This window comes from Dipteris shenzhenensis, chromosome 33 (genome assembly GCF_047967505.1).
Source record: "Dipteris shenzhenensis isolate YYH24624 ecotype China chromosome 33, Dip_SZ_1.0, whole genome shotgun sequence".
Lineage (NCBI taxonomy): Eukaryota > Viridiplantae > Streptophyta > Polypodiopsida > Gleicheniales > Dipteridaceae > Dipteris > Dipteris shenzhenensis.
In genome coordinates, this window is record NC_141628.1 from 28,245,781 (window position 1) to 28,257,321 (window position 11,541).

General features: G+C 46.0%; 1 protein-coding gene across 2 annotated transcripts in view; it reads left to right on the forward strand.

Moving 5' to 3' along the window:
- The first annotated feature begins 1,280 nt into the window (after positions 1-1,280).
- The window catches only part of LOC147879928 (UNC-50 family protein), a 33,167-nt gene continuing 22,906 nt past the window's right edge, over positions 1,281-11,541 (forward strand). The window contains exon 1 of one of the 2 annotated variants that reach the window (XM_087371561.1): positions 1,281-1,476. In XM_087371561.1, coding sequence (XP_087227687.1) covers positions 1,390-1,476 — 87 coding nt within the window. In that variant the 5' untranslated portion in view covers positions 1,281-1,389. The remainder of the gene's footprint in view (positions 1,477-11,541) is intronic. The other variant, XM_087371562.1, reaches the window with a different exon arrangement.

Below are 11,541 nucleotides of genomic sequence, written 5' to 3' on the forward strand. Positions count from 1 at the left end.
CTTCCACATGAGGAGGTCAAAGAGGCAAGTGATGGAAGGACCCAAACTTAGCTCTGGATATAACTTAGAGTTGGATCGGGATGGAAACTCGGACTGGGTTCCAATCATTAAACTTGAATGAGGACCTGAACTTAGCTTTGAATGTAACCTAGAGTGGGATCATGATGGAAACCCGGCTCTCTCTCTCTCTCTCATATATTGTTCAGCTCTGAAGTGTTACTTCAATTGTGAGCTAAAGATACATTCCATTCATGAAACTTAAACAAGGATTTAAGTTGAGTCAATGCATTTATTCAAGAGTTGACTTAATAAGAGGAGGCAATCCCTCTATGATTGCCACACTAATTCTGAGCATTAGTCATCGGGATTGGCACCATTGCCTTGGCATTGATGGCCAGAAGGAGAGGTAGCTTGATTGATAAGAGCAATCGAATTGATAATGCAACAACCAATTGCTAGGAAGAGTAGTAACTAGATTCTTTGTTGAAGATGAGAGGTGTGGAGAAGTTCCATGTCCATTTTCTAGAACTAGCAAGCCATAGTTCTGAGTGGGGCGATGTCACAGTAGTTGCACTATAGCAACAACATAGGCGAGCTTGATTGAGTAGACCTATGATTCCATTAAAATCCTTAGAGGAGGTAGGCAAGGTAGTCACCAATGCTTGCACCTTGGGCACGCTCTTGTATGTTCAGAATGAAGTGAATCTCCTTGATAGCTACATGTAATGAAGAAGTCGATTTGGTGTATTCTCTTGTAAATAAATTGGCATTTGTCTTTGTGTACATGTCTAGCTCAACTATTTGTTCGTAGTATCGATCCACTACGACATCAGAGAGAAATATTTCAAGATTAAGGACAGTTCTATGCTCGTTCAGTTTTGTGGGAAATTGGAATAAAAAATTTAAAATTAAGTTGGCATGTGGTCCCCCACCTTCTTTCCCCACAAAAACAAGTGATAGAAGACTTTATAAATCACTTAAGGGTGGAAAATGACATTAAATCCACGTTTTTAGCAAACATTATGATATATAACATGGGGAATTACACGGACAACAAGCACAGGTGGACGGGGAAAAAACCATGGGGAATTAGCTTTTCCTCCAGAAAACCTCCAAACCATATAACCATGAGGTTGCAAAACTCTAATATTACTTGTAAATTTAATTCTCAAACAATTGCAAAAAGGAGCATCTAATCTAAGTTATATCATAAGTAGAAAATCTGCAAATTCTCAAGGCAAAATTTGTGTGATTTGTTAAGAAAACCATGTCATGATCTAAGGAGCTCTAGACTAATGAGGTGATAAACTTTAACATTTCTCCTACTCTCTCTCTCTCTCTCTCTCTCTCTGTGTCTGGCTTCCATCAGGGGCCTCACAAACCACGAGCATGTTGCCCACCACTTCCAGGCATCGACCCACCTCCGGTCTTCGCCACAATTCATTGCTGGCTCAGTACTTACGGCGAATAGTCAAGGTCTGGCGTCTTCTTGAGCTCTTTCCAATGGCTTTGTCCACTGCCATCGATCGTTTGAATGTTTCTTAGTTTAAAAATTCCCGAGTTTCCAGTGTCGGATCTTAGATCGTGTTCTGTTTTACTCGAAACATATTTGGAATTTCAAGCTCTGTAAGCCGATCCTGCTCTCTCAGCTCAGCAGACTGCTATGTAAAAGGCTTATGGAAATTCTCTGTCCTCCAGATTGGTAGTGAAACCTCAACACTTAGATCTTAAGTAAAAGAAAACGTACATTCTAACTAACAATTTAATGCGATCATATCAAATACGCCAAGGCATAACGGATAACTAATCGCAGGTGCCGATGAGAAGCCTACTTTTGCAGGCATTTACAAAATGCATTTTCAAATCCAATACGTTGCCAGAACGTTATGTACCATCTGAACCACTTGAGAGTATATGTGCTGGGTTGCAGTTATCGATTTAGATTCCTTCGGACCAGCCCTACTGAGTCCGGCTTTAGTGCTACCTCCTAAAGACCAGCCCTACAGAATCCGGCTTTAGTGCCACCTCTTTGCAGATATCGCGATATCTTTGATGCGAGTCATGATGAGTTTCAGACACACAGATGCTTCACAGAAGTGTCACTATAGGATTTCAGCTCTGGCTGGCGGGTTCCAGGTGTTTAGCGCCTGTTTTGTTGTACAGTTTCTGTATGGGTACTCAAGAAAAGATCTCTGAGCCTGCGTTAATGCTTCTTTATGAGGCTGACGACAGATTTAATGTCTTAGTTGGGCAAGGCAACCATATGTTTGCTATTTTGTAAGTTGTGATACATGAATCTTGTTCCGTGTTTAACTTGTTCACCCTGATTTGCCTTGCTTACATTGGGGGGTGCACCTGTAGATTGGGGACTACATATTTAACACAATGTCCTTTTTGTTAGCTTTTCAATATGACAATTCTCAACTTAATTTCCTGTCTCAGTATTTGCCACTTTTATTCTGGAATTGTTCGTGAGCTATATTGTGTCAGCATGCATATTCTTTGCCTTTGGCACTGCTTTTATAAAGCACACCCTTTTTTCTGGAAGATACGGTTATCGGTGGGGGCTTGTGATATTCAATAGATCAAGGGATTGTAGATCTCCTCTTAGAAAGGGAACAAATTTGACTGCTTTTTGAGATCTTTCTCAAGTTCTTCAAAAAAATTTCAACCTGGCCACATAAAGCTTACCCAAATCCTGATATTTACTTTGTTAGCTTTTAGAAACGGTTTCACATCTTGGATTGGAAAATTTTGTTGCTATGTCAGTGCACGTTGGCACATGTCTCTTCATATTCCTAGCTGTGTTGCAAAGTAGATTTTGACTCCACAACTGTTCAAGTCAGAAATAGTTTAAATGCATAAATTCAGCCTAGTACATGACAAATAACAATCGGTTTGCTAACCATGTCATCAGTGCTGGAGATTTTTCATTTAGCTTTGGACATGAAAGATGCACTCTCACAATCCTGTTTTAAGTGTGCGAACAACATACTGCTACTTCATAACATTTTGGAGAGTTATCTGGCTGTTTGAAATCCCAAGCAAAATTATAATGACTCTAGCTGTTTGGGTCCGTCAATTTGTTTGTGTGATTGAGGAAATAGAAACTCTAGTTCCTATCGCAAGCTCCTATAAAGCATCCCTATTGTACAGAACATTCCAAAGTTGATAAAATTAAGTTATTATTGAACGAGGAGTCATTCAATTGGAGGCTTCGGCTGCTTTGCAGTCGAAAGGATGGAAAAACAGCAGCAACAACAAGTCACAATCTTCGGAGAAGGCGTGTGATGTGGATCGTGATGCCTTGAAGACTGAGCAGACCTGTAACACCTGTAACCACTGGGGCGAGAAGGGTCACTATTGGAGGAAAGTGCTCTCAGCGGAGCCAAGAGAAGGGTACCAGATCCTTAGGTGCAGCGGTGCCAACCCCAGCTTTTATAAACTTGAAGATCATGGACAGCGGAGCTCCGAGCAAGGAGGCGGTTGGTCTCATCCTTGGTTGACTCTCGGGAGTGGATTTTGGACTGTGGTGTTTCCAGGCACATGGCTTCTTCCTGCGAGATTTTCCAGGACCTTTGGTGGGAGTCAGGTAATATCGTCAGTGGTGATAAGTCCACCTTCCCAGTTCAAGGCGAGGGCAGGTTGGAGATCATCGCCGAGGGTGGCAGAGGGGGGAAGCATTCCTCCAAGCTTCTGTATGTTCCCAAGAGTTGTCAGTGCGATCAGTCATAGGGCTACCAAGCCCTATAAAAGGCCCCATAGTGGGGGCAGCTGTTAGCTCATCTATATGCATCGCTCAGCCAACATTTGGCTCTATAGTGCACACATCTAGTGGCTGTAGGAGAGTGCATGTGAGTGCAGACGGAAGCAGCAGATGGAGCTCAATCTAGAGCAAGCTACTGAAGCCTACGGAGAAGTGCGTGGTGATACGGAGGGGTTCTACTGCAGAGGGGTCAGCAAACCCTCTGTAGGGATTTCATTTTCTAACATGGTGTCAGAGTCTTGACGGTAGTTCATGGGAGGAGGAGCTTGAAGGCAAGGACGACTTTGATTCATTGCTCGGGGGAATCTGCTTCGAAGTTTGAAGGATGGTACCCAGGCGTGAGACTTAGATTCAGGCAGGTGTACGTCACTCTAATTCTATTCCTTTCAGCTCATTGTCATGGCCAATATCCCAAATTTTGGAGACATGGGAGGCTTGATGGAACCAAACGGTCGTACGGGTGGAACTTTCATGTGGAATGAATTGATATAAATATTTCAAATAATTAAAAAAATTCATTTAAAACATATTGTTACTACAATGATTGCAGGGCATAGGGCGGCGCCAATAATATTCAAGAAGCTGGTTCCATTGTTGCTGCAACAAGAAGCTTGGGAAAGAAGTACGATGGAACATATGATAAAGCTCTAGTAGCGCAGGACAGGAGCAAAGGGAAGGGCAAGGGTAAGTTTGGCAAAGGCAGGTCCGAGAAGGGCAAATCTGACACGGAGTGGACTCTTCAGATGAAGAGAACAAGAAGCAGAAGAAGAAAGAGAAGAAATGCTTCTTTTGTGAGGAGCTAGGGCATTTTGTGAAGGATTGCAAAAAGAAGGTTGAGCAGACGAAGAAGGTGCCAACTTAGAGTCAGAGGAGTCAAACTCAGTTCATGTGGTGCTCAGAGAGGAACTTTTCTCAGTGGCATCTCCCGGTGTTGCTGAGATTAGGTATACGGACCCTGGTGTTACTATTAGCATGACATTGAGGACTTTGCAAAGGTGATGGACAGTCGAGGGCATCCTGGATGGACTTATTCTTCTTCTACTTCAATTCGCTCAGCTTGGTGCAGACATCCTCTTTGTTAATTTCTTCCCTTCTCATCCCATCTCAAGGCTGGTGGCCCGGTGGGCTTGTGAGCTAGTTCATGGAAATCCATGTGCTTCATTATGAAAATTTGTAAGAATAAGTACCTTAATAATTGAAAAGTCTATTAAAAGTCTTGACACCATCAGCAACATACAAATGGGTACCCGGAGCCATTTGGGTGCCTGGCTGGTCTTGCTGACATAGAGGGGCATTCTTCGACTGGACTTGAGGACTCGGAGTCCGATGGAGTTTGTGACCTAGAGGGGGACAACACAGGACCACACATGGAGCTATACTGTCCAGGTAATCTCGATTGGTGCTTGGGATATAATGTCTCGGGTATGCTATTTGGTAGCCAAACGGAGGACGGGTTGAAACAAACCCTGGGAACTTGGTGCCTGAAGGACTTCAGGCTGTTCACCCATCATGAGGGAGATAGTTGGAAGATACTGGTACTTGGAGTGCTTGAGTTCAAAGGCAGGTTGGTGACTGAAAGTGGCAGTACCATTAGGTGCTACCTTGGATGGACCTGTGTATCAGATTGGTGTGCTTATGCGGAACTGGACTTGGTGAGCAGAAACCACTCTTTGAGGGCTGGAGGGCTGCTGACTAAGGTTGGAGAAGCTGCCCACCTAGGCTGACTACCCGGGCAGTAAGGTGGAGGGATCAATTGACAGAGAGTCTACATAAATGCGGGCTCAGAGATCTAGAGGTGCCAAGCAAATAGTAGGAGAACTTTTGCTAACATCGGAGGACCACGGTTTGGTGGGACTCTGCATCTCTTTTGTATGGTGTCTTGTCTTGGATGGAAATATACCATTGTGGATTATATATCTTTCTTGGAGCACTGTCTATTTACTGGCTTGCACATACGCTTATGGTCGTGAAGTGCACACAGTTAATGAAGCTTTGATTCCGTAGTGAAACACTTCCGCGTGTAATTCCTGGGGTGCTTTACCAATCTTGTGCTGCTGGATACCCTCTATAGGGTTTTCATTTTCTAACACTATTTACACAAGTCTATAAGCAAGATAATCTGAGTGCTATACGCTCGCAAATCTCCCACATTAGATGTCTTGCTTTTTAAGAGGGTGATTGCAATGACATTGTTATATCTACACATTGTGTTTACCCATGTGTGTTCTCCAATAGAAAGAAAGAAAGAAAGAAATAAAGATATATTAACTTCTGCGGGGGGCCTCGTGGGCCTATGGGGCAAAGTGCAAAACACACCGAAAAGGGAAAAGAACTCGTACAAGCCACAAAGGGCTGGAGCAAGGGGAGGCCTCGCAGGCCTATGGGGCAAAGTGCAAAACACACCAAAAAGGGAAAAGAACTTATACAAGCCACAAAGGGCTGGAGTAAGGAGCGCGCTAAGGCCCTTGCTGAGTAATATGCTGAAATAGAAAAGCTTAATAGCTCAAGCCAAATCAAAATCAAATACAGAATATATCACGTGCTATTTGAGGTAGTAGGAGATTGGAGCTGGAACTTGAGGAAAGCTGTAATAGGTATCACCTCAATAGAGGGTGCTCTGGTCGCTCTCCGTGTCGTGGGTGGCCTTTGCACCACTCTCTCAGAAATCCAGACTGCCCGCATATCGGCTAGCTCCTCCTCCTCCTCCATCCCCCTGTGTCCTAGAGCTGACTCAAAGATAGAAATTTGTGACCCGCCACTATGTCTGGTTATCATCTGTATCTTGTGGTCTGATTGCCTACTGCTGCTCTCTGATCTGTCGTAGCAGGGTCTCCCTATGTCGGCGCATCTTAAGCATATAGAGCCCAATGTAGACCTGGTCCTACTGCTGCTACAACAGGAAATGCCTCTCCTCAACCTGTAAGGTACGAGAAGTTCCCTGGTTCTGACCATAAGGTACCATTACAGTTCCGGATGGTACATGATAGGGTCTCGGATGTCTGAGTCTCATAGGCCCCGCCTCCCTATGTGGGAGAGGTGGGTGCCCCGCGAGGGCCTGTAAGGAGTCGTCCATCTCGTACTACTGCCCACTTTCCCTCTTTGCGGACCTGATCCCGCTGCTACAACAGGAAACGCCTCTCCTCAACCTGTAGTGAAGTGAGGTCCTCGTCCATGGGGATCGTTGGCTGATCTCGTAAGACTGACCTACGACGTAAAGCTGAAAGTCGTGCCTGGGCGTCATGGAACCAACTGATAAGGGGCTGCTCTCTGTTAGGGTCCCTCCCAACCGGCCATGCTCTCTCAATCCTGTGCTCAGTCACCCCTAGGGAAGTGGTCACGAAGACCTGCGCATCTGCCATCGGGGTAGCCTCAGTGCGGGGAATCCCACGTACTTTGATGTTGCTAGGGGTTGACCATACCTATCTTTTATTTAGTATTTCTACCCCCCGTCGCACATCACTTTCTACCCCGTTGAGCTCTTACCCCACTTACCATGATATACGCTTTGATCGCGATCACTCACCTACTTACTCTAGTCGTCTGTACATTCTTCTCGCATACATTGACTTTATACCCTTACTAGAAGACTGTGTTGCCCTAGTCACTCGCTCACTACACGAGGCTGCTCTTCACGCCTTTCCCCACACCACCCGCTCCACCCATCCACCACCTCCTAGGACCGTACCATGTAATAGCTGGTACGATGATGAGTGTAAGGCTTTATGCCGTTAGCTTATATTCGAAACAAAAAATGACCTTCCGAGCAAATCAGTGATGCTATGCGAGTATCATCGTCTGGTACGCAGGAAGAAACTTGACTTTGTGCGCCGGAACGAGGAGGAGCTACTGAACATTCTGTTCAGTAACAACTCTAAGGACTTTTGGCGAAGATTTTTAGAGGGACGGTCCCCCCCACCACTCACTGACACTCAGGTGTGGTCTGATTATGCACGCACGCTCTATGATATCCCAAATCAGCCAGCCCCTAACCTATCACATATGCCACGCCCCACATTTTGCACCCTCTTCACTTGGGGAGGGGTAAAGGATGCTGTAATGATATTTCATAATGGCCGAGCGAAGGATCATGAGGGACTATGCACTGAGTTCATTGGATACTTAGCCAAGCTATTTAATGAAGCCGTTTGCTTGGGGTTTCCACGCACCTGGACCATCAACACTATCTCACCCATCCACAAGGCAGGGGATCCCATGAACCCGGAGAACTACAGGACCATCATGATTGGACATGTCATGTCCAAGATGTATGCATCAGTACTTGATTCTGAGGTCAGCAGATTTGCGGAGTGTCGAGGACTCAAAGCAGCGGGACAGGCCGGTTTTAGGCGGGATCATGGGACCATGGACCACATTCTCACGCTCAGATGTATCATCGAGGAGGCGAGGGCACGGAAGCAAAGGGTTTACTGTTGCTTTGTGGACTTCCGCAAAGCATTTGACACCGTTCTGAGAGCCCGTTGATAGGACAAAACCAGTATCAAGTTTTTGAGCACCGTATATAGTTGTGGGTAGGCACATAGTTGTACACATCTAGGGTAGGTGTGGGCTTTTGGCATTTGTGGATTTTTCTTTCACAAGCATGATGGACTAATGTATAGTTTTTTGAGACAATAAAGTTTGTTTTGCAGGGACTTCATGGGAAATGATGAAATGCAATGTGGTTGTACCATACCTCCAGAGCAAGGGTATCCAGTGTGTGGTCAAGTGAATGTTTTTGGGGTCATGTAAAATCAAGTCACGAAGGGTTTTTTTTAATTTTCTTGAGTCAATGTGGTCTTGCATGTTACGGGAATTTGATATGTTCTGGTGCCCATGTCAAGGGGCTTTTCATGTGGGTGTATGGGGGTGCATGCAAGCTTTAATGTGCATGCTAATGTGTGTGGGAATTGTGTGACTAAAAGGTCCAAAATGTGCATTTAATGTGCCTTGGGGGTATTTGCATGTTTTAATGGGCGAGTAGTAAATTCCACGTGATGTGGAATGGAAATTCTGGAAGGGAACATGTGCATGCAAGGTGGCTACGTGATGGAAAAGGGGAGTTTTCTAGACGGTGAGCTGGAGCTACGTGGGATGGCGCAGGGAGCTGATTGTGGACGTTGGAAGGATGCTGCGTTGCTCTTGACGAGAGACTCGTAGGTGGTAGCAGAGGTCGTCAGAGAGAGGCTGAAGCATTCCCTTGCTTGACGAGGTGACGAATGGAGCTTGTCTATGAGAGGCCGTTGCTCTTCGATCGTCGTTGAGGGGGAAGATGCTTGCTGTAGATCAGTGCGACGCTGCTTTTCTAAATGAATTGTGGGAGGATGCCGGTGATGTTGCTGCGTCAGTTTGTATGCTGTCACGTGGAGTCTAGCACAGTTCCTTTTTGACAGATTATATTGCCCAGGGGTGCTTGTTGTTAGTATGCAGGCTGGTATTGGTTCGTGAGCATGAACAAGACTCTTAGTGGCTGTGTGTATGCACGGATAAGCTGATTTACACACTGAACGAGGCAGTTCTGTCTTGGAGAAAAGCCTGCATAGACTACATGCGACCTGTTTTGTGGAGCTCTGAATTTGGTTCGTGGTTGGGATCTTGGGCAGATAACGATCCCAAGCTGTATACTTGTGGCTATACATGGTCGACTTGTTACTGAATGGTGAAGAGGTTTTTTTGGCAGTGGTGCAAATCTGAAGATCGTCAATGACCTGTGCATCCCAAGTCGTGGATTTTTGTGAGTCTCATGATTCGAAGGTCAACTTGGGTAAAACCAAGGTTATGATCTTCAATACATCCCGAGTTGTCATGCGCAATGAGCATTTCACTTTTGAGGGGTCCTTTGTTGAGGTCGTTTCATCATACACTTATCTGGGGGTCGTCTTTTTTGGACCCACCTTCACCATGAGACCTGCAATGCAAGCGCGCCTGAGCAGAGGATATGCTTCATTGGCTAGACTTGAGAGACAGTGCTTCCGCTCTCATTTTTAGGATCCACGGATCAAAGGGTTGCTTTTTAACTCCTTGGTCCGTCCTACAGGGATGTATGGCAGCCCATGTTGGGGACCAGATTTGTCGGATACAGAGTGGGCCTAGGTGGAGCGGCTACAGGTTCTCATGTTATCACAGATGATCCGTGGTAAGCCATCCGTCCCTCACCAAATCATTCGGGCGGAGTTTGGGTCACCTCCATTACAGCTAGATGCTGCATTTTAGGTAATTACATATCTGTATCGAGTCAGGGATGCCCTACAGGGATGTATGGCAGCCCCTGTTGGGGACCAGATTTGTCGGATACAGAGTGGGCCAGGGTGCAGCGGCTACAGGTTCTCATGTTATCACGGATGATCCGTTTCAGGTCATTACATATCTGTATCGAGTCAAGGAGTATGGGGATTACACATCCGGGCGTAGCAAGATACCATGGCTAGCATTGCCCTCTTCTATGGCACTTGTAGTAGGGGGAGATGAGAGGTGTTGGTATGCACGCAGAGAGAGATGGTTTGCATGATTAGGGCTCCATATGGACAGATTACCTCCTTTTTAGGACAGCATGGATGCTCCTTTCTCTCCCCTCCTATCACACGAGGTCAACCAAGTTATCTGTGAGGATCTACTACAGCTACACACATTCCGGACTTGGTTAGGCCCGAGTGATCTTCCAGTGAAGCGGCTTCTACAGAGATCACTTCTTACATATCACAGCGGAGGGTTTCATTGATCCACCAGGATACACGTAGATTCACCTACCCCACTCGTTGAGGATCTCCCTTGGGTAGTTCCGAGTCTCTTCACACAGACTTCGTATCAAGAGCGGCCGAGCAAAGCGGTTACCTAGGGAGAGGCGCATATGCACACTGTGTGACATGTTGGAGGTTGAGACAGAGGGGCATTTCATCTTCAGATGTCCTGTTTACTATAAGATCCGAGGGCATTTATACTGCCTCTTCAGAGAGTTCTGGGATGTTGGCTCGTGTCCTCTCCTACCCAGACCAACGATGTTTGGCTGGTTTCATTCATGAGATGCTCAAACATCGAGATAGGATACTCCGAGCACCTGATACCTCTCAGAGCTCTATCACGGAGTTCTTTCAGCCAGATCACATAGACCCCCATGAGGTGAGACCTTGACATGACCGTGACCCAGAGCCTATGACCTGACAGCTCAGACAGAGGGTTGACTCACAGATCATACTTGGAGACATCCCCTCCTTGTTTAGGGTCGGAGCCCGACCGACGGGGGTCACAGTGGCCTTGGTTAGATGCAGAGCTACAACCAGGAGACGTACCAAGACTGCACCCTTGAGGGGGCGACAACGCTCTATTGTTGACCTCATGCCTCCGCTTCCACAGCCTCATCCATCCTGATGTTCTGTTACTGACGATGATGATGGTGATGCCGACAATGATGCTAAGATTGATATATATATATATAGTCGGGATATGACTATGCTGTACTTAGGACTTAGTACTGCCATTTTGCATTTTATTGCATTCTGCATTGGTGTGGATGCTCGTTTAGTAGCTCCACTACCACAGCTCATTGTATTTAGGTTTTTTCGCAGTCTCATAGACCCATTTCTTTCTTTCTTTCTCCCTCCCTGTCTCAATCCTCAACTGATGGGATGAAACCCGCATTTGCCCAATAGCGATCCTCAATGCATGTGAGACTCCTCTGTCCTCGAGATACTGGGGTCTGATGATGAATCCCTCCTCGGAGACGCTCAAGAAGTGATCGCGGTAAAACCGGGTCTTGGTGGGGAGCTCTTGATCATGCATCA